At 45.8% G+C, this 24019-nt stretch overlaps 1 pseudogene and 2 gene segments (V, D, J or C); 1 reads left to right on the top strand and 2 right to left on the bottom strand.

Annotated features, from left to right (window-relative positions):
* Positions 1-5310: 5310 nt before the first annotated feature.
* On the bottom strand, positions 5311-5459 carry LOC144671510 (U1 spliceosomal RNA; annotated as a pseudogene).
* Positions 5460-12775: 7316 nt separating this feature from the next.
* On the bottom strand, positions 12776-13666 carry LOC144671278 (T cell receptor beta variable 30-like). The segment is given in 2 exon segments: positions 12776-13086; positions 13624-13666. Coding segments are annotated over 2 exon segments (354 nt in total).
* A 5779-nt stretch (positions 13667-19445) lies between these two features.
* LOC144671277 (T cell receptor beta variable 30-like) lies at positions 19446-23614 on the top strand. The segment is given in 2 exon segments: positions 19446-19521; positions 23295-23614. Coding segments are annotated over 2 exon segments (396 nt in total).
* The last annotated feature ends 405 nt before the right edge of the window (positions 23615-24019 follow it).

Below are 24019 nucleotides of genomic sequence, written 5' to 3'. Positions count from 1 at the left end.
ACAACACGATAGCTCCAGAAATGATATTAGTTAGTTACTGCCATGATGCACACCGGGCTTGAATCACTGTGCTCCATCACTTGCAGCGCAGTAATACATCACCATGTCATCGGGGTCTACAGTCAGAATTTTAAAATGTATCTTTTCAGTTGGGGTCCCACCACCTCGAATCACGTCTCCAACCCAGCCTCGAAAGTCGGTTCACTCCCAGACACGTCCATCACCACAAGCTGGAGGCCCTGCCCATGGCACTGGCGGCATTAGAGCATCTTAATATGACGGGTGTCCTCCTGTTGACAGGTTAGTGTTGTGTTGTCCCATCGTCCCGCAGCAAATTCGCTGGAAATCTGAGACACTGAAGCACATCGACAATAGTCTGAAGTGGAAAACAAGGCACAGCATTCAGATAATGCAGCAACATCAGAGAAAAGTCCGGATAACTCGGGTTCCGGTATATCACAGAACATTTTCTAATAAATAAGAGCTAAGAGTCAGACAGCACATAAAGCAAGGCATTCGGCCCATTATGTTTGTGACAACTCTTTGAAAGAGCTATCCAATCAGTCCCAATTCTCGAATGTCCTCCTGTAAATTTAGCTTTCAACGCAATTTATTCACTATTATTTCTTTTTTTTTAGAAAATAGATAAAGGATCGCCTAGTAGAATATAAATTGGCTCCACAAACAAATATCTGAATACAAAAACCCAATACCTTTCCACAAATGAAAGAAAATAAATAAACTGAATGAATGATGTTTCATATAGATCATTAATTATATTTGCTAACGGAACTAAGTTGAAATACAACAAAAACAGCGCTTGGAAGTTAGCTAACACCGCATGAGCAATGCAAAGGCAAAGAGCAGAAGATTAAATTCCGTCCTCCTAGGAAACGCAAGGCAAAGATCGGCAGAGGAAGGAGGAGAAAGAAAATATAGAGTCTATTGTTGAGGACACCCGTGAAAGGTGTGGGAATGGCGTCACGGATAATATAAACCTTCCTAGCTGAAAGCCATGAGCGGACGTGAATTATTATGCAACGGAATTGATTCAAGCGTTTTGATTTCTATTAGCTTCAGGCTACAAGGGAAAGGAATCATTGGTAAGTAGTGAGTAAGATATTTACTACTTTAATCGCTTACAGTTTAAGATCTCTTTGTGGTTTACAGTTTCTATATTCTACGAGGATTAGGAAAGAAGGGCCTGAGAGTAATTGACTTAAAAGTTTTAATTTAAAGGAATAAATCATGGCAGGAGTGCTCAAAGCCGTGGTGTGCTTCTCGTACTCCACGTAGGAAGCCGGGGGTATTTCCAGTGCCCGGGACCAGTATGTGTGCAGAAGGTGTGTCCAGCTGCAGTTCCTGGAAGCTCAGGTTTCAGAGCTGGAACGGCGGCTGGGGACACTGTTGAGCATCTGCGAGTCTGAGAGCATCGTGGATTGTATGTTTAGAGAGGTGGTCACACCGCAGATGAAGGGACTTGAGGAAGCAAGGGAATGGGTGACCACCAGGCAGTCCAAGAGAAACAGGCAGGTAGTTCAGGAGTCCCTTGGGGTCCCGCTCGCAAATCGGTATTGCATTTTGGAGGCTGATTAGGGCGCTGGTTCCTCCGTGAGTGCGGACAGTGCCAAGCTTCTGGCACCACAAGCAGCCTGTCTGTACAGGAGGGGAGGAAGGGAGAGAGAACAATATTAATAGGGGATTCTATAGTCAGGGTAACAGATAGGCGCTACTGTGGCCGTCAACGTGACTCCAGAATGGTATGTTGCCTCCCTGGTGCCAGGGTCTGGGATGTCACTGAACAGCTGCAGGACATCCTGAAGGGCGAGGGTTTTAAGGCAGATGTCATGGTAAATGTTGGTACCAATAACATAGGTAGAAAGAGGAATGAGGTCTTGCATCAAGGATTCAAGGAGTTAGGCAGTAGACTAAAAAGCAAGACCTCTCGGGTTGTAATCTCTGGATTACTCCCAGTGCCACGTGCTAGCGTGCTCAGAGATAGGAGAATAGCACAAATGAATATGTGGCTTAAGAGTTGGTGCAGAAGGGAGGGTTTTAGATTCCTGGATCACTGGGATCGTTTCTGGGGGAGGTGGGACCTGTACAAGTGGGACAGTCTACATCTGAACCAGAGCGAGGCTAACATCCTTGCGGGCGGGTTTGCTGGTGCTGTTGGGAGGAGTTTAAACTAATTCGGCAGGGGGAGGGGACACAGAATATTAGCAGAATAGGGACATATCATAATACAGTAAAACAATCAAGTCAGAGGGAGTACAACTGCAATAAGCTTCAAGGGATTTATACAAGTCTGGATGGCCTCGAGTTTAATGCCAGGAGTATTACAGGTAAAACGGATGAGTTAAGGGTGAGAATTGACACGTGAGATAGTGATATAATAGCCATCACTGAGACGTAGTTGAGGGAAGGGCAAGATTGGCAGCTCAACATTCAGGGACATAGAATCTTCAGGCTAGACAGGGGAGGGGATAAAAGAGGAGGAGGCATTGCATTATTAGCAAAGGAGTCAGTTACTGCAGTAAGGAGAGATGCTATCTTGGAGGGGACATCGAATGAAGATTTGTGGGTTGAGCTTAGGAATAAAAAAGGGGCAACCACATTATTAGGTGTTTATTATAGACCCCCAGATAGACAGCAGGAAGTTGAGGAGCAAATATGTGCACAATGTGTGGAGGTGTGTAAAAACAATAACAATAGGGTAATTACATTAGGTGATTTCAACTTTCCCAACATTGATTGGGATAGACATAATGTTAAGGGCTTCGATGGAGTGGAATTCTTGAAATGTGTACAGGAGAAATTTTTAGATCGATATTTAGAGGGTCCAACAAGGGACGGTGCATTGCTGGACCTAATACTGGGGATTGAAGCTGGACAGGTGGCTGAGGCGGTGGTCGGCGAGCATTTTAGCGATTGTGACCACAAGATGGTACCGTTTAAGTTTATTATGGACAAAGAAATCGACAAGTTGCAAAAACATGTTTTGGAAAATAAGGCATGATCTGGCCAAGGTAGACTGGGAACACTTACTTGTGGGGAAATCTACAGAGTAACAGTGGGGGGTGCTCAAAAAGGAAATGGGGAGGGCACAGGCTCAACATGTTCTCTCCAGGGTGATAGGAAGGAGTGACAAGCCCAGAGAACCATGGATGACTAGGTATATTCAGGTTACGATGAGAAGGAAAAGAGAGGCTTTTAGCAGGTACAAAGGAAGCAAATCAGCAGAGGCATTAGTGGAGTACAGACAGTGCAGGGTGGATCTTAAGAAATCAATTAGGAGAGCAAATAGCGGAGATGAGTAAGCTCTGGCTGGTAAAAGTAAGGAAAATGCTAAGATATTCTATAAGTATATCAATGGGAAGAGGATAACCAGGGAAAGAGTAGGGCCCATAAGGGACCAAGGGGGCAATCTATGGGTGGAGCCAGAGGACATCGCTAGAGTGATGAATGAATACTTCACGTCCATCTTCATCCAAGAGAATGAGGATGAAGGTAACAAACTCAGGGAGAGAGACTGCGAGTTTCTTAAGCAAATTGATATAGGGAGTGACAAGGATTGGAGGTAATGGCAGGCTTAAAAGTGACAAATCTCCAGGTCCGGATGATTTGTGTCCCAGACTGCTGACGGAGGCAAGGGAGGAGATCACAGGGGCTCTGACCCAAATTTTTAATTCCTCTCTGGTCACGGGGGAGGGGCCAGAGGACTGGAGAACAGCTAATGTGGTTCCGCTATTTAGGAAGGGTTGTAAAAATAAGCCAGGGTAATACAGGCCAGTGACTCTCACGTCAGTGGTAGGGAAACTATTGGAGAAAGTTCTGAAGGAGAGTATCTATCTATCTCCACTTGGAGAGGTAAGGTTTTATCAGGGATAGTCAGCATGGCTTTGTCAGGGGGAGGTCATGTTTAACAAATTTGAGTGAATTTTTTGATGAGGTGACCAGGTGTGTAGATGAGGGTAGTGCAGTTGATGTAGTTTATATGGATTTCAACAAAGCCTTTGACAAGGTCCCACATGGGAGACCTATAAAGAAGGCAAATGCACATGGGATATATGGTAATTTGATAAGGTGGATTAAAATTTGCCTTAGTTGTAAGAGGCAGAGTGTGATAACAGAAGGATGCTTTAGTGACCGAAAGCCAGTGTCCAGTGGTGTACCACAGGTGTCTGTCCTCTGTCCCCTATTATTTGTCCTTTATATAAACGACATAGATGACTATGTGGGGGGTAGGATTAGTAAGTTTGCGGATGACACAAAGATTGGCCGGGTGGTTAACAGTGAGGTTGAGTGTCTTGTGCTACAGGAAGATATAGATTGGATGGTCAAATGGGCAGATAAGTTACAGATGGAATTTAACCCTGAAAAGTGTGAGGTGATACACTTTGGAAGGAGTAATTTGACAATGAAGTATTCATTGAACGGCATGGCACTAGGACGTTCTGAGGAACAAACGGACCTTGGCGTGTGTGTCCATAGATCTCTGAAGGCAGAGAGGCACGTTAGTGGGGTGGTGAAAAAAGCATCTGGGACACTTGCCTTTATCAATCGAGGCATAGATTACAAAAGTAATGAGACCATGTTGGAGTTGTATAGAACCTTGGTGAGGCCACAGCTGGAGTACTGTGTGCAGTTCTGGTCGCCACATTATAGGAAGGATGTGATTGCACTGGAGGTGGTGCAAAGGAGATTCACCAGGATGTTGCATGGGATGAAACATTTAAGTTATGAAGAGAGGTTGTATAGACTTGGGTTGTTTTCGTTGTAGCAGAGAAGACTGAGGGGCGACCTGTTCGAGGTGTACAACATTATGAGGGGCATGGACAGGGTGGATAGGGAGCAGCTGTTCCCCTTAGTTGAAGGGTCAGTCACAAGGGGGCATAAGTTCAAGGTGAGGGACAGGAGGTTTAGGCGGGATGTGAGGAAAAACCTTTTTACCCTGAGGGTGGTGACGGTCTGGAATGCACTGCCTGAGAGGTTGGTGGAGGCGGGTTGCCTCACACCCTTTAAAACGTACCTGGATGAGCACTTGGCAAGACATAACATTCAAGGCTATGGGCCAAGTGCTGGTAAATGGGATTAGGTAGGTAGGTCAGGTGTTTCTCACGTGTCGGTGCAGACTCGATGGGCTGAAGGGCCTCTTCTGCACTGTTATTCTGTGATTCTGTGATCTCGATCTCTCTTGTCCAAGAGAGAATTGTTTCCGTTATTTCAGGTCCTAAATGAAAGCCAAATCCTGCATTCTTGGGAGCCTGAAATAAACTTCAGGTTCCAAAGAGGAGTCTTTTTTTCACAGGGGCAAGCCCGAACGTAATCTTCCACTACCACAAATTTTGTAGTCGAATATCCCGCATGTGGGGACATCGCAGGGGTCAGCAATGGGGTAGCCTCATCCTGGGAGCACAACCTTCATGATTATTGTTTCTCCCCTGCCACGTAAGTCTTATTGGACTCAAAAAGTTAGGCCCTAACTTCCGAGCTCCCCAGCGTTGAATTTGGGTGGTACACCAGAAATGCGCTGGGGAACCCGTCTCGGAGCTTCCAAAGGAGGATTTGCATTGTAATTGCTCAGAAGTGCAAACTTCCTCTGGGCAACTGTCCTGCTCTGGGAACCATCGGAACTTGCGATTTAATTCGCAAACTTCAGGTTGTTCTCGCTGGGTTAGACAAATAGTTACTCAGAAAAAGGTAGAAGAATTAAAACCTCTTCTAACTTCTGGGTAATGATACCAAAGGCACAGAACACCCCCTCCCGCGCCACGTTATGACCCCCACGCCACCGAGCTTCCAGGAAACTCCCCCCACGCCCCTAAACCCCAGCAACACCTCCTCCAACACCCGACTAACCCCCTACACGATATTCCCCAACCATGGCACCCCTGGGATTTCACCCAATCTGGCCCGATTCGGTGTTCCCCATCACTCCCTGCAGGCCCGACATCTCCCAAGCCCTGCCGTCCGGACGCACCCCGCCCTCCACCACCTGACCCGTCCGGACACACAACTTGCCTACGCAGGTCATACCCTCCTCCTGACCCGGCAGAACCTCACCCTTGAGCTTCGACACTACGCCCCGTGGAGGTCCAGCCCTCCACCACACCGCTGATGCCCTAGTCACGCCCCACCCTTCCTACTGTCCGACAACACCCTGCCAAACCTGATGTCCGACAACCCCTCCCAACCCACCGAGCCCTCCTCTCCATGTCCGACCTCCATTCCCCTCAGATGTTGGCAGCCCCCACACCCCGCCGATGTCTGACACACTCCACTCCTCCCCAGACGTCTGACCCCATACCCCCCAACATCCGACACCCCTCCACCCCACCCAAATATCTGATCTCCAACCCCCACCCCCACCCAGCCCCCAATGCCCGACCCACCCGATGTCTCAGCCCAGCCTTCCACCCCAAACCCCTCCCCTGAACTCCGAGCCCCCACACCCCCCAAATCCTATCCGCTTACTTGAGGCACTTATCTTCGCCCGGTCTGTCCATTTCAATCGGAACCTTAAACTTTCCTTGTTTATGGCAGCTGGTGCGGCAAAAGGGGAGGCGTGTCCTTCTTCAATTCCACTCTGCTGGACTCCGACACTGGGCTTCGAAAACAGCTGCACTGAGTGGTCCTCGCCAGGCCTGAGTCAGAGCTCCCAAGAAAAAGTGTGAACCTGTCAGTTGTCAGGTAGCAAATGCAATTGAGTACAGAAGGCTCAGAGGGAAAGTGAAAGAGAAAATAACAGAATGAAAGAGAGAGCATGAAAAGAGAGAGGCAGCTAACATAAACGAGTCTTCTCTTGGCATACAAATAGTAAACAGGTGTTAAAAGGAATGGTAGGGAGATTAGACACCAGAAATTGGGTTTACACATGGAGACAGAGGCATTGCTGAGGTATTAAATGCATACTTTGCATCAGTCTTTACTAAGGACGATGATGCTCACCAGGGCACAGTGAAAGAGTTGGTTCTTAATACACTAGATAATTTTAAATGGATCAGGAGGAGGTATTAGATAGGTTGTCTATATTTAAAGTTGACAAGGCAGTAGAACCCGATGAGATGCATCCAAGCATACTGAGAGGAATGAAAGTCGAAATTGCAGAACCACTGACAATGATTTTTCAGTCTTTCTTAGACTCAGGGGTGGTGGCAGGGGAGTGGAAAATTGCAAAGATTACGTCCTTGTTCAAAAAATGGGGTAAGGATAAATCCAGCAACTACAGGCCAGTCAGTTTAACTTCGGTGGTGGGGAAACTTCTAGAAACATGATTCGGGACAGAATTAATAGTCACATGGACAAACGCAGGTTAATTAAGGAGAGCCAGCATGGATTTCTTGAGGGAAAATCGTGTTTGATTAACTTGCTGGAGTTTATCGAAGAGAGTCAAGGAGGGCACTGCTGTTGATGTGGTAGAAATTGAGTTCCAAAAGGCATCCTATACAGTGCCACACAACATAATTACTCATTGAATAAAAGGGACACTGGCAACATGGATACAGAATTCTCTAAGTCACAGTGAACAAAGATTAATGGTTAACTGATGTTTTTCAGCCAAGAGCAATGTTTGTAGTGGAATTCCCAAGGGACACTGTTCTTACTGATATATATTAATGACCTAGAAATTGGTGTTCTTGGAACTATTTCAAAATTAGGCGATTCAAAACTTAGAAGCATTGTAAACTGTGCGAGGGACAGTGTAGAAGTTCAAAAGGACATAACCAAGTTGGTGGTATGGACGGAACTTTGAAGGCAGCAAGTTGTTTGGTGGGGCAGGTATATCAGCAGTTTCTGTGTGACAGTTTTGTCAGCGCCCTGGGTGATTCTGAAGCATTGCACCCCATCGCCAACTTCACAGAAATACTCCACCTCGTTTGTGAGGTTAACGCTCAGGATCTTCAGAATGGACAGCCTGTCGTCCACTGCTTGTGTGATTTCAAATCATGTTTTGAAGCCCTCTTCATACTGAGCTTCGCTGCTTCTGTAATTAACTCACCTCCTGACTTCCCAAAGCATGTCCACCATCTACAAGGCACAAGTCAGGAGTGTGATGGAATACTCTCCACTTGCCTGGATGAATGCAGCTCCCAGAACACTCAAGAAACTGGGCACCATCCAGGACAATGCAGCCCGCTTGATTGGCACACCATCCACAAAATTTCACTCCCTCCACCACTGACACACAGTAGCAGCAGTCTGTATCATCTACATGACGCACTGCAGTAATTCACCAAGGCTCCTTAGACAGCACCTTCCAAACTCAAGACCACTGCCATCTAGAAGGGTAAGTGCAGCAGACAGATGGGAACACCACCACCTGGATGTTCCTGTCCAAGCCACTCGCCATCCTGACTTCGACATATATCACCGCTCCTTCACTGTCACTGGGTAAGAACCCTGGAACTCCCTCCTTAACAGCACTGTGGGTGCACCGACATCACATAGACTGCTGGGGTTCCAGAAGGAAACTCACCACTGCCTTCTCAAGGGCAACTAGTGATAGGCAATAAATGTTGGCCCAGCCAGCGACGCCCACATCCCATGATGGGGGGAGGGGGGAGGGGATACAGTGTCGGAGAGACTCCACTGAGACCGCGTCACCCTTACCTCATCCCCGACAGGGCCATCTGTTACTTATTCCATGATGTTCTTTCCCACAATGCTACCATTGTCCTGCTATTGTCACATTCTGCTTTCTTACCTTTATGCCATTATCAGCACTTTTTTTTTAGCACTAACCACTACCATTGACATGCTCTTTATCTTTTAGTTCATGACATCTTTGTCAATCCCTCCTTTGTCCCTAACTATCTCTGGCCTTCTATCCAGCTCCACCGGCCCCCGCACCCCCCCCACCCCCCCTCCCCCCTTAAACAGTATAAATATCATCACATTTCCACTTCTCTTCAGCCGTGAAGAAGGGTCATATGGACTGGAAACATTAACTCTGTTTCTCTCTCCAAAGATGCTGCTAGACCGACTCCATTTTAGAAGGTACTTGATATTTCCAGTTGATGCTGGGTGTATAACGGACATTATATACATAACAAATGTACAATATCCAACTCCAGTTCATAACTTACTCCGATAAATCTGGCGTTCTCAACAAATAACCTGCACAGTAAAATTAGCTTGCAGTTAGTTAAGAAACAACATGATTATATTGTTATACTGAGAGCACCTAACACCAATAAATAGTCGGTAAAAGAACGTTGAGCAGCATTTGAGAACACGTGCATATTGAAATAAATTCTGGCCGTTAAATATTTGACTGATTTATTGATTATCGCTCGATAGCACTATGAACAAATAGCACAATGTAATTTAGCTAATAGTTTTCCTGAAAGCATGATCCCAGTACAATATTTAGAAATATTCCACATATCTCACCCGGGGCCAGAAACTGAGCGGAGGTGAACAAATCTAGATGTGTGACTCAGGGCAACCGTCGGTGCCGGAAGTCAGGTAAGTAAATAGAAAAGAAGAGCATACATTTCTGGTGAGCCTTTGATGATCTCGAGGCAAACAATGCGCTTTCCAACCAGGGAAGGAACATTTGGAAGCGCAGACAATGCTGTATTATTTGGATGCTCCACTGTTCATGACCTTCGTTCAGTTATTGACCTTTGGACACCAGGAGAGCAGAGAACATCTTTTCTATCAGCTCCCGTGAGAAATTATATGTCCAACTGAGAAGGCAAATAGAGCGTCTGTTGAATTATTTCCTCACTACTGACCCTACGACGATTTAAGCACGGATCATCTGACAGTGCAGCGTGGCCTCAGTAGAGACTCTCCAACACGGTATCTCCCCCTCAGTTCTGCACAAGGCTATCAACGTAAATTATCCACTAAAATATTGACTTGGGACTGTCATTGAATGACAAGAGCGATAATTGACTTCTGTTGTGAGTAGAGACTTGCATTGCCATCCTTGGAGCAGAGATGTTTAAAAAGAGATTTAGCAGCATTGTACCAGAATTGAGGGGTATCAATTTTGTGGGAGACTGGAGAAGCTACAAGGCTTCTTCTTAGATCACAGCAAGATAATGGGGAGATTTAACACTAAATGCGCATCTGTTTGATGGAGAATTTATGGATAAATTGTTTCCACTGGCAGGATAAGTCCGTTTGACCGGTACTCTGTACACCAATTTAAACATTCACTCCCTCCACCACTGATGCATAGTGGCAGCAGTAGATTCCACCTACAAGTTGCACAGCAGCAACTGACCAAGGCTCCCTCGACAGCACCTAACAACTCGCGACATCTACCTTCCAGCAGGAGAAGGACAACAAAGAGATGGGAACATGAAAGGTCCCCTTCAAGCCACACTCCATTCTAGCTTGGGATTAGACGCCGGCTCCCTCACTGTCACTGGTTCAAGAAGGCGGCTTACTAGCACCTTGTCAATACATTTAGGGATGGGAAACAAGTGGCCCCTCGTCAGCCACGCCCACATCCCATGAAGTAATTTTTCAAACATTTTCGTCAGTAGAGAAATCAGAATCAGCATGATTGACAAAAACAGCAGGGGCTGGGGGATGGGGTGGTGACTTAGTGGTGATGTTCCTGAGTTAGGTATCCAATAGGCACTGTCTAAATCTCTGGGGGTTGTGTTCAAATACCATGGCAGCTGGCATTTTGATTTGTATAAAGCTCTTGCGGAAGGAGATGTGCCACCTTTACCTGGCCTACATGTGAACCCAGGTCTACAGCAACGTGATTGACTCTTAAACCTCCCCCTGTAATGGCCTCGGAAGCCACTCAGTTCAAGGGAATTTAGGATGGGCAGCAAAATTTCACCTTGTCAGCGAAGCCCACATCTCATCAAAAATGTTTTAAAAGGGGTCAGGAAAATTCGTTTAAATCAATGTGTTATTACAGTAGGGAAAGCGCGGACTGAGAGTGCAGATTGAGCAGTAATTTTCAAAAAGGATTTGTATTAAACATTTGAAAATCTAATGCAACGCTATTAGGAAAGAGCAGGTGCTAAGAATAATTGAATAGAGAGGCGAAAATTCAAGGTCTCGATTTAAGATACTTTACTAACAAATCTAATAAGGGATTCAGATGCAATGTCTACCCAAGGAGTGGTGAAAATATATAACTCACTGCCACAGGAAATTGATTGTGCCGAATAGCATAGATGGCTTTAAGGGGGAAGGTAGTTAAGGATATGAGGGAGATAAGAGTGGAGGAGTCCCTAATAGGGGAAGATGAAGAGGATCGAGATGAGATTGATGTGAGACTAATGAATAGCTCTTTCAAAGCGCCGGGCCCGGGCTTAATTGTGAATGACCTTGATCTGTGCGCTATGATTCCATGATTTTTTAAGTCACATAAAAGTGCCTTCCTGCTTCAAGCAGAGGAGGTTTAATTTCCCATCTGAGAACAGAGTTTTAAAGGGTTAATTTCTTCGCAGTGTTGAACTCCCAGGTGCTTTGAAAATTGTTCAAAAGACAATGATAAATGACAAAAGACAGTGACAGTCTGATAGACAAATGGTTTAACGGTTTTCAACAAAGGCTTAAACCGCCGTCAGGAGCCAGGTGTGCCAGTGAGAAAGGGATCCGGAGAGGTGTCTCAATTTTGCACTGTGAATAAACCGTTACTCTTTTAACGGTTCTAAGATTAATTATTTCCTGTTTGGGTGGATTTGTTCCTCTTAGAGCAGTTAAATAAGGGGAAATTTAAAAGAGGTGTTGAAAATCATGAAGCGTTTTGATAAAGTAAACAATGAGACACAGTGCAGGATGACCGTTAACCAGGGACCATTCATTTAAAGTAATGGCATAAGAGCCAAGGTGGAAACATAGGGACTTAGGAGCAGGAGTGGACCATTCGGCCTCTCGAGCCCGCTCCGCCATTTAGCTAGTTCATGGCTGTCCTACTTCAACACCACTTTCCCGCACGATTCCCAGATCCCTTGATCAGTAGGTCAGTGGAGATCAGTAGAATCCTTCTCTACAGCGAATTATTGTCACCTGGAATGGTTCTGCTTGAAAGGGCTGCGGAAGCAAATTCGATAGTAACTTTTAAAAGAGAATTGGAGAAATATATGAAGCGGAATGTTTTCAGTGCTATTGGGAACGGGTCAGCAGAATGCGAATTGATAAGTTAGCTCTTTCAGAAAACAAATGCAAGCACTATGGGCTGAATGGTCTTCCCTCGAGCGGCACAATTTTATGATTCTATGATAATCAGCGCATCTCTGGCCGCCAGTGCAATAGAGCGAACACCGGCGGGGATAACCACTTCCTTGGATGTAGTGACCCTGGGAAAAATTCAAGGGCACAGTCGGGAGCTTTGTGTAGTGCCTTGCCACACACCTCCGTCCGTTCTTTCAATGGGAGAATTAACCCATATACCCCAACTCGTCATCTGCATGGAAAATTCAGAGAGTATTTTAACGGCAACAGTGCTGCTGAATTATATTAATTACAATCTGAAGCGAAAAAGAGCAAGGTGGTGAATGAAGATTAATAAAACAATAATCATGATTTATGTTATTTGCTTAAATGTTGGAATATGATGTATGACGTTAGATAGATATTTTGATAAATGAGAGCACTATGACAGTTGAAACCTCGATAACAGATAGAGAGATAGTTACATAGATAGGTAGATGGGTAACTAGACAGACAGGCAGACAGATAGTTAGATACACACAGGGAGACAAAGATACTAACAGACATACAGAAAGGTAATTATATCTCGCACAGGTTTCTATGATCCATTTAGGGTTTTTGTTGACCTCTTCCATCTCTATGCGTCACTGTGTTTACTCCAGGCGCAGTAATACACAGCCGAGTGATTTGCCCACAAGCTGGTGGTCTCCAGGTAAAAGTGGGTGTTGTCGGGTCTTGTCGCGGTGAAACCGTCCACCTCACCGGACGGAGTGACTGTTCCGAGGTAGGAATAGAAAAGGTTCTGAGGCTCACGGCCAGGATGCCATCGGTACCAGTAGAAATTGCTGCTAGCATCTGCTTCTGTGTAAAAGCACTCGACGCTGACTGGAGTGCCAGGGGGACTGGATATGTAAGCGGGAGTCTGTTGGACATGCACAGCTGCCAAATCTGTAAAACAGAGAGTGAAAAGACAATTGTTAACACAGACATCCCTTGAGGGAGCACAAGAACAGAGAGTGAAATGGAGGAGGCGAGAATGAGAGCAGGGAAGTGAGGCAACGATGTAGATATAGAGAAAGATCGAAAGCCAGATAAAGAGAGAAAGGGCAGAATCAGAGAGACAAAGACAAAGAGAGAGAGAGAGAGAGAGAAACAAAGAGAGAGGTAAAACCAAGGGCAATCGATAGGGTATGAAAATAATAGAGTGAGATAGGGTGAGAGAGGAAACAGACAGAGGCGCAGGGAGACAAACGGATAAAGTAAGGGCCAGACTAGAGATAGAAGTAGAAAGTAGGTAGAAAGAGAGAGAAACAGAGTGACAGGGAGAGAAACACAGAGTGAGAGACAGACACAGCGGCGTACAAACAGAGGCAAAGGGAATCCACACCTCCAAGATGCGTGAATAAGCTCAGGAAGGGGGTTAAACCCAACACAGGGCAATAAGAATGAGCATCACTGACACCTCAGAGGCCAGTTCCACCTTACCCGGTAAGATCAGCAACACAGCCCAGAGCTGAGACACAGACATCTTGTAAGGGTGAAAGGCCGATGGTTTCAATGCAGAATATCTCAAATTCTGGGCGCTAAGTGAATTTACTGCTTCTTCCTCCAAATTGTACAATGTGTGGCTGCAAGGGGCCAGCTTCTATTTGTTCGTTGACTCCTACACAGGACATGTCATTTCCGGGGCGGAGTAAATGCGGACACTGGATATTTACTTTATGCCCTTTGATAGCAGAGCGTGACGTTAGTTTAATCCTGCAACATTTACACTCAGTCTGAATCATTTGTAACCTTCTCAGTGAGTGACGGATTTTAGTCTGAAGCCAGCCAATCAATTATACGCTTTGTTTTGTCCCTATCTCTGCTTTCGCTGTCTGTAGCTAGTGCTATGTCTGAGTCTAGCTGGTAGTTCAGTGGGTTTGTTGCTAGTAGAGTAGCATTGAAGACTAGGTTAATGATCCATGGGCATGAGTTTAACTCTCAATCCTGACAGCAGATTGAATAAAATCTGCTATAAAAAGCTGGTATCAGTATTGGTGTTCATGAAACTGCCGAATTGTCGTGAAAAAAAAAAACCGTCTGGTTCATTAATGTCTAGTAGAGACGAAAACCTGCCATCCTTACCCGATCTGACCTCGACGTGACTCGCGATATAGCCCAATGTAGTTTACTAACAGTTCTCTGTGAAGGTGGATCGCTACCAATTTCTCGAGGACTAAATAAAGGACAATAGTTGTTTAACTTATTACTGACACCAGCAGCCTCTGAATGAATTTAACAAAAGTTCTTTCCCTTCTCATGTTCTCAATAAGTTTATTTCTGCCCTGAGCCACATTCCCGACTGCATCGTCTTTTTCCCTTTTTGTCACTGTGCCAGGCGCAGTAATACATCCTCCAGTGCCCCCCTCACAGGCTGGACGCTTGCACGTGGAAGGTCGAGTCATCGGACCTCGAGGCGGTGAAACCGTCCAAAGGGTCGATGTTGCCGGAGTTGGGAGAGTGGAAAACGAGAAAGAACTCTTGATTTGGGAGCTGGTGATACCAAAAGAACCCTGAGCCGTCAACTCCCGACGCAGAACAGCGAATCTGCAGTGTGGAGTACAGGGAATTGAAGATTACGGGCGGAATCTGCTGAATTTTGCCGCTTGCTGCAGCTGGGAATATGAGGAGCACAATGGGAGTAAAATACAGGAACATGACATTTGCAGCCAAACTGCTCCAATGCACTGAAGGGGGAGATTCACTGTGTAACAGCAGCGAGGATACCAGACATTGAGTGAAATGCATCAAAAAAAAAGTTTAGAAGTTTTCACAAGAGAAACAGGCCTGTTTTTTTTTACTTTTAAAAATTCTTTTCACTCCTGGCGGGTGTGCTGTGTCTTTATGTAACCGCAGTTCTGTTTGAGTGACAGCTGTAGCCCGCTCACGCCAAGCCCTGGCTTCTAACCGCCTGATTAGCTCCATAACACCTCGACCCCCAGGTTCCCCTGTCTCTCCAAACTGTCGAAGCCACTGAACCAGGTACCATTCTGTTAAATAAATCCCCCCTACATTTCTCCTCTTTTGAGCACAGCTCAAGCTTCTAAGATCTCAGATGGATGTCCCACAACCCTGACACCAATCTGCTCAATCTCATCTGCATCTTCTCTGGAGCCTTAACATCCTTCCTAATGGAGAGTTCCCACCTTTGCACGGCCAATACTCCAGAGAAGCTGTCCTCATAAGAGGAGAAATGAAGTGGAGGTTTATTTAACGGAATGGTACCAAGGATGAGTGGCTTCAACAATTTGGAGAGACTGGAGAATCTCGTGGGCTGAGGTGTTAGAGAATAAGGAATCAGCTGTTGTCAATCAGACTGTAAGAGGCACGGGGAGATCGTCTATCCATATCTAAACATTAGAATATACCTAATGATATTCTATCGAAAGTCGGTTCTCAGTTGAATTCTTACAAAACACGGGGGATATCCGTCAATCCGAGAATATCGGAAAGATTCGTGGCGGCAACAAATCGGGTGCAGGTTTTGCAAACAAGTCCACTTTAAATCCAGGTCATTTTGGTTGGTAGTGTGTCATATCTCTTTCTTTATTTTCTCCCTGTCTCTTCCACTGTCTAACTCTGTAATTCCCTCTCTCTCTCTATATCTCCTTCTGTCAGTCTGTCTTCATATCTCCTTCTAACTTTCCAAAGAATTTCGTAACTATTTTCGGAACGTCGAGAAGTTAGGGGCTGTGGAGGAGCAGACAGATTTAAGAATGGCAGTGCATAAATGATTGCATTCTGTTGGACAGTCGTAATAAACATTTTAAAAGTCCTATGTAGTGATAGCCTTTAACTCAAGGCGTTGGAAGTACAGATGGGAGGAATTTAGGAAAGTTTCTATAACGCTCTGGGTAGATCCTGCGTGGAGTGCTGTGTTAAGTCCTGGCTCTCTATCTGTACTTCCCCTTCTTCCGACTGCTAACCCCACTCTCCTTCCTTCCCTTCATCTCCCTCTCCTTTTCATACTCCCTCCCACTCTCCCAACCCACTTCTTCATCCTTCTCTCCTCTGCTGTAAGCCCCCTGCTTTACTATTTCCCTCCCATCAGCTCTTTATCCTCCCACCCCTTACACAATCCTTTCCTTTATATTCCTTTTTCTATTCTCCTTTACCTTCTTCAACCCCTGATCATTGTCTCCTTCCAGTTCCTGCCCCTACTATTCCTCTGTTCCTCTACTCCCTCCTCCTCGCTCCTTCCTCTCACTTTTACTCTCACTCTCACTGAAAATCCCAGGTGGTGGCGTTCCCATGCATTTGTTGCCTTCACCCTTCGAGGTGGTAGAGGCCGTGCATTTGGAAGGTGCTGTCAAATGAGCCTTGGTGAGTTATTGCAGTGCATCTTGCAGATGGCACACACTGCTGCTACTGTGCCTCGGTGGTGGAGGGAATGGATATTCAAGGTGGCGAATAGGGTGCCAATCAAGCGGCCCGATTTGTACTGGGTGGTATCGATCTTCTTGAGGGTTGTTGGATCAGCACCCATCCAGGCAAGTGGAGGGTATTCTATCACATTTCTGACTGATGCCTTGTACATGGTAGACAGGCTTTGAGGAGTCAGGAGATAAGCTACTTTCCACGGAATTCCCAGTCTCTGACCTGTCCTGGTGGCCACAGTATTTATATGGCTAATGCAGTTCAGTTTCTGATCAATAGTAACGCGCAAGGTGTTGATAATGGGGGATTCGGCGAAAGTAATGTCATTGAATGTCAAGGGGTGACGGTTAGATTCTCCCTTCTTGGAGATGGCCGTTGACTGGCACTTGTGTGGCGTGAATTATACTTGCCGCTTATCAGCCCAAGCCTGAACATTTCCCAGGTCTTGCTGGACATGGGCACTGACTACTTCAGTATCTGAACAGTCGCGAATGGTGCTGAACATTGTTTAATCATCAGCGAACATCCCCACTTCTGACCTGATGATAGAGGGAAGATCATTGATCAAGCAGCTGAAGAGCCTAGGACACTACCCTGAGGTACTCCTGCAGGGTTGTCTTGAGACTACGGAATGACCACGAAAAATAGCAACCATCTTCCTGTGTGCAAGGTATAACTCCAAACAATGGAGATTCTTCTCCCTGATTCCCATTCGGCCCAGTTTTACTAGGGCTCGTTGATACCACACTGTCAATTGCGACTTTGATGTCAGGGGCAGGCACTCTCACATCATCTCTTGAGTCCAGTTATTTTATACTTATTTGGACTAAGCTTGTTACGAGGTCAGTAGCTGAGTGCTCTAGCGTGCACGTAATCGATAAAGGGAGTGTGTGAAAAGGAGAAACAGCGCGATCCACGGGAAGAGAGGGCGAGACTGAGAAAAACGAAACGAAAGACAGTCTGAACGAGAAGGAGAGAGACAGAGAGGGAGAGAGAGTTGGAGAGAAATAGACAGAAAGGCATGCAGAGTGAGAGAACAAGACAGAGAGGAGAGGAAATATAGCTAGATAAATGGGAAGCGGCAAAAAGAAAGCGTGCCACAGAATGACAGAAAGCGACAGATAAACACACACAGGCACTCTCTCCCTCTCTCCCTCGCGCACACACACATAAACATAAACAGAGACTCTCTTTCTCTCTCCCTCCCCTCTCTCTCTCTCTCTCAAACACGCATACTCTTTCTTTCTCACGCACAAACTCTCTCTCTCTCTCTCACGCACAGATTGGCAAGCAAACTGATTCCCACTAGATCAACACAAAAGGAGCAGTGATACAACCTCCTTATGCCCTTCATGTTTTCCTCCATGATTTGACACGAGGGGTTGGCTCCTCAAAAGACTTCAAGCTTCTATACCCGCTCCATTGATTATTAATTGCAACTTAACACGGCCATTCTGGTGAACCTGAAACGCTACCCCTCTAAAAGAAATGTAACCTTCCAGAGTTTCGGTGCTCAGATCTGAAGCAGTTACTCCAGGTGGAGTATGACCAGTGCGACAGACAACTGGTTCAAAAGTTCTACCCCTCTGTTTTCCAGCCTCCTCTGGAAGATTCCATTGTACTTATCGGCTCCGATATGTACCTGCCTGCAGGCTTTCGACAATTTGTTTGGCCGAATAGGTAAATCCTTTCCTTCTTCCAAAGTTTCTAGCTTTTCTCCATTCAGAAAATATTCTGCTTCATCTATCTAAGGTGCACCTAAGAACCACCTTTAACATTCATTCCCTCCACCACTGACACCATGCCCCTCGGGTGCCTGGTTTGCTCAGTTGGCTGAAAGTTTGATCTGAATCAGGTTGGGGAAAACAGCCTTTGACATCAATGCAGTATTTGACCAAGTGTGGAATGAAGGAGCCCCAGCAAAACTGGGGTCAATGTGGATCAAGGACTGAACTCTCTGTTGGCTGGAGTTATACCTGGCACAAGGGGAGACAGTTGTTGCTGTTGGCAGTCAATCATCTTATTTCCAGGAGACCACTGCAGGAGTTCCTCAGGGTAGTGTCCTAGGCCCAACTATCTTCATTTGCTTCATCAATGGCCTTCCTTCCCTCACAATTTGGTGTTAACTATTAAATGCCCTCTGAACAAGGGTAATCATGTATGGGCAATAAATGCTGGCCTAGCTGGCGACGTCCACATCCCATGAACGAATAAAAAAAATTAAAAATATGGTTAGAAGTCGGGATGTCCTTTGATGATTGCATGACGTTCAGCACCATCCGCGACTCCTCAGATACTGAAGCAGTCCATGTCCAAATGCAGCAAGACCTGGACAATATCAAGGCTTGGGCTGACAAGTGGCAAGTAATATTCGCGCCACAGAAGTGTCAGGCAATTAACTTCTTCAACAAGAGAGAATCTAACCATCGCCCCTTGACATTCAATGGTAGTCTCATCAGAGTCCCCCTCTATCAACATCCTGGAGATGATCATTTACTAGAAACTGAACTGGTTTAGCCATATACATAATGTGGCTACCAGAGCTGGTCAGAGGCTAGGAATCCTGCGACGAGTAACTCACCTCCTGACTCCCTAAAACCTGCCCAAAATCTACAAAGTATAAGTCAGGAGTGTGATGGAATCCTTTCCACTTGCCTGGATGAGTGCAGCTCCAACAACACTAAAGACGCTTGACACCATCCAGGGTATATTAACCTTGATTGTCACCACATAGATGGCAGCGGTTCAAAAAGGCAGCTCACCACCACCTTCTCAAGGGCAACTAGGGATGGTCAATAAATGCTGGCCCAGCCAGCGACGCCCACATCCTATGAATAAATCCAAAAATCAACCTAATCTTTAATGGGAGTCCGGGTTATAAATAGCAAATGCTCGGCAGGTCCGGCAAAACCTGTGAAGAGAGAAACAACGCTAAATTTCAGGTTTGTGACTTTGGTCAGAAATGTAAAATCTTCGAAGTCTAACAGCTTCTAAGTATGTAGAGATCCAGGAAAACGGGGTGGGGGGGTGGAGGGGGTGGGGGGTGGGGAGGAGGAAAGAAGCAAACAGAAGATCGGTGGTGGTTTGGAAGGTATCAGAGATTTAATGATATTTGTGATGATGGTGCAAGGAAAAAAGTGGTGTTAATGGTTCAAGTAAATGGAATAAAGGCGGATCTAGAATGACAGCGACAAAATCATTGCCAAGAGCTTAGATCCAAAACGACTGGGAGTGGTGTTTATGATCTGAAATTGTTAAATTCAATGTTGAGTCCGGAAGATTGTAAGGTGTACAATCGAAAATGAGGTGCTTTTCCTTAAGTTCCCATTGAGCTTCAGCGCAGCTATGCAGGAGGCCCAGGCCAGAGTGAGAATGGAGCTAAGAGTTAAAAGGACAGGCGGCTGGAATCTCAGGCTTACGCTTGCGAGCTGAACGGAGGTGTTCTGGAAAGCAAAATGAATGTGGTCTTCCCATGGCAGAGGAGATCACATAGTTAACAGAAAATACAGTAGACTAAATAGACAGCAGCAAAATAAATGGCGGCGTTGCCTGGCCCTGCATGCTGGGAAGGCAGGGGGTGAAATAGCAGATGCTGCTTTCTCGTTTGGATGGAGAGGTACCGCGGGAACGTGAACTGTGTGCATCTGGGCTTCACATGCCACTAAACTAATATATAGACAATTTCTCCGCAGCAGAAATTGATATTCGGAATTAAAGGGAGTTAACCACACCCAGTAACAAACTTGCTCTTCCATTTAACTCTATATCCGTGAAAATTAACACTCATTGAGCCTGGTGTGACATAGTTTTACTGCAGTCTGAAGAAATTGGGGGTCATTTGCAAATTTCTCAATCCAGGGGGAGTCCTTAATTCCCCCTGAATATCATAGACCCAATAATGAACATATGATCGAACAGATGAGTATCACCATGTGACCCGGATATTGTCGCAGCTTCTGCCCCTTGTTATCGAGTGCTTAAACTGGTTTAGCCTTCAGTGACATGTGGTTAACTGAGAACCCACGTCTGGCTAATTAGGTGTCCAGATGTTGTGACTGGAAATCCAGACGCGGACGATTGAATTCCTGATTAGCAAATTAAACATGAACAATAGAAATCATTATGGGAATGTTCAGTTTGCTGATATCGCTAATAGTTAAGGTTGCTAATACAGCGACAGCATCTATTCTATTTGATTTGATCGAGGGCGGGCGGGGGGGAGAGGGGATGCGGGTGCGTGTTCAACACTGCATCACTGTCTTCGTCTCTTCATGCTTTCCTCACTTATTTTAGAAGATAGGCCTGCCCCACCCCCCACCCCCATTCCCCTCCACCCACACACACACACACACACACACACGACTCCATAACGTTGTTCTCGGACCGACCATTTTAAAGGGGGAAACTTGGACACAATACATATCTGTCACTGGGCCTTATAATCCTGTTTCTCCGTAAGGAGTTTCAAAACAAAAACTATCGATAATAACATTATTTTACTCAATCTTAATTTCTTTCCCAGAACGTCCCCGTTTACTGACCTCCTCTTTCCCTCATCTCCTTTCAAGATGTGAACACGCAGACTGTCCGCCACAATCCCGCCGCAGTATCCAAATTTCCTCGGGAGAGAATGGAACTGATTTGCTTTTTAGAGGGCGCCGGCACTGCTGAATCAGTACTGCTCACGCTTGCGCGCTGAACGGAGGTGTACCGGTCTAGACGATAACCTGGGAAGGAGCTGCAGTTTATGTTTTACTCTACGGGTACCAGTCATATAAATCCAGAGGGGACGGTGAACGGTCTCAGGCCGAGCGGCCGGTGTGCTCCAAATTGTATCTGGAGTCCTCCCGCCTGCGGGCGGATCATTCGGCCCAGTGTGCGCCGAGAATCTTCACAGTGACTCACAGAGATGGAGCAGTTCAACCAAAAACCCAAACCTGGCAGAAAACACCTGTGAATGAGAAAATAGCGCGGTTTTTCCAACTATTTTTAACAGAGGGATCGTGCTTCTGGCAATACGAAGCGATGGGGTGAACTAAAAGTGACACATTCGACAAAGGGACACTGGGAGAGATGCAAAGAATGACCACCGCCTTTACCTTAAATCCTTCTATCTTGCTGCGAGAAAACAAATGGGATGACCCCAGCCTAAGAGATTGTAGCGATCATAATATATCAGTAAAAAGACTTGGATTTAACCAGCATTCTTTCTCCACAGGGACAGCACAAGGCGCTCGATGACCTGTAAACCCAACTGTCTGGAACCTGCTTTATTAGCGAGACAAAAAAGGAGAGGGCCTGTCAGTCTCTTCCAGCCTGTTGCAAAGCAACAAGTGGAAGCGATTCAGTCCCCTGACCTTGTTACGGGAGGAGGTCATTCTTCAACCCAGAACCTGTTAGCTGGAACAGGAAAAAGGAACTTAGCCCCGCTGAACCTGTTCGTTGGAGCAGGAGGAGGCAATTGAACTCCTCCAGTCTGACATGGCACAAAGGGAGGCCATTCAGCCCTCAAGCCTGTTACGGCTGTAATGGCAGGAGGAGCCCATCCATATATGACGGTATCTGTCATGCATGTTTCAGTAATTAAGAATCCGGATGTGGTTAATTGGATTTTTATTGACAAATACGAAATGTGCAATTATGCATTAATAAATATATTCATTTCTAATTGGCTGGATGCGGAAGGGGGCGTGTTCAAACATTCCTCAATATCTTATATTCTTCATATGCTTTTCTTAATAATTTGCGAAGAGCGGATTTGCACCTCACAAAACTCCACGCCCCTGCTCTAGCCCCCTCCTTAGTAAGAGGGAAACCTCAAGCGAAATATCTATTTGTTACTGGGTTTAATGATCATGTTTCATCATAAGGATTTTTTCCCCAAAACAATATTTCCATTTGGTGCACACCTAATCCTGTTCTACAACCGGACCGGAGACCAGTTCCCGTCAGCACACGTTTACCTCTTAAAGCTGTTGAAGAGGGAGAGAATGAGACATACCGAGAGATAGAGTGTGTTTGAAAGAGAGAGGTAGGGGGTAAGAGTGAGTTCTGCGAGTGAGAAAGAGCAACAGAGGGGTCAGAATGAAGAACATCTAAAGACAATGAAACAAATGGGCGGCCTGGGGGAGTGGGGGAGGGGTGGTGAGACATGGAGAGAGAGAGAGAGGGACAAAAGCAGCATGAGAAAGAGGGAGAGCCAAATGGAGAAAGCGAGACAGGGACAGAGGTGCACACACACACACAAACAGAGAGGGGAAAAGAGGGAGAGAGAGAGAGAAATGGAGAGACTGGTGGGCATAAACTAGATATGCGCGGAGAGAGTGACAGAGAGAAAGAGAGAGGAAGGCAGAGTGAGATATCGAGGGGAAGACAGATATTGACACCCAACCTCGATTCCGATTGGTTCAACTGGAAGATGGACGTGGCCAACCCTCCATCACTTCCTTATGCCCTTCGTGTTTTGTTCAATGATTTGAGAAGAGCGGGTTGATTCGTCCCAACATTTCTCTATCCTGCTTTCGTCCCTTTATTGACCGAGGGGCCAAGTTAAAGTGAAAGATGTATCTTTCACTGTGCCTGATAATATTGTTTCGCTGTAAGGGGGTTATTTCAAACAATAATTCTATTTAATTAACAGATTTTAATGTTATTCTTTCTTTTACCAACCCACCCATTCTTTTCCCATTGCCCCAAATGTCCTTGTTTACTGACCTTCCTCTCCCTTTCTCTTTCAGATGTGAACTTGCAGACTATCCACCAGACTCCCGCCGCTGTGTCCAAATTTCCTCGGGAAGAATTGGAAATGAACTGCATTGTGGAGGGGAGCAGCAATATGCTCTACATGTACTGGTGCAGACAATACCTGGGGAACGAGCCGCAATTGATGTTTAACTCCCTAAATACGGAAAGCGTGATTCCAGATGGGTCGGTCCACGGCTTCACCGCCAAGCGACCGAGTAAATACGAGTTCAAGCTGCAGTTCTCCAGCCTGCGGGCGAATCACTCGGCCGTGTATTACTGCGCCTGGAGTCTTCACAGTGGCTCAGACAGATGAAGCAGCTCAACAAAAACCCAAAGGCGGCAGGAAACAGTTGTGCGAAACAAAGCCAGGCGATGCTCCATCCTATTGGGGTTTATTTCGCAGAGCGAATGTGCTTTGACGAAAATATGAGCGGTAATTGAATGGAAATTTGAGGACTAGGTACTGTGTGACCGGTAAAGGAGAATTTACAAGGGTTACATCTGAAGTGAGTTTCTATCTCTCTCAGGAAGGCTAAACAAACTTGGATTCCTTACTTATGAAAGAGAAGGCTGAGGGGAGGCTTCTTAGGGGTCTTTACAATAATGGTAGGGTTGGATGGGGTAGACGTAGAAGGGAAATGTACAAAGAAAACAAAACTAAAAGCAAACAAATCAATGAGCGATATCAAAAGACAAAGAAAGAAAGAGAAAGAAAGAG

This window comes from Cetorhinus maximus, chromosome 32 (assembly GCF_964194155.1).
Source record: "Cetorhinus maximus chromosome 32, sCetMax3.hap1.1, whole genome shotgun sequence".
Classification (NCBI taxonomy): Eukaryota; Metazoa; Chordata; class Chondrichthyes; order Lamniformes; family Cetorhinidae; genus Cetorhinus; species Cetorhinus maximus.
This window is presented reverse-complemented; position numbering and strand designations above follow the sequence as displayed.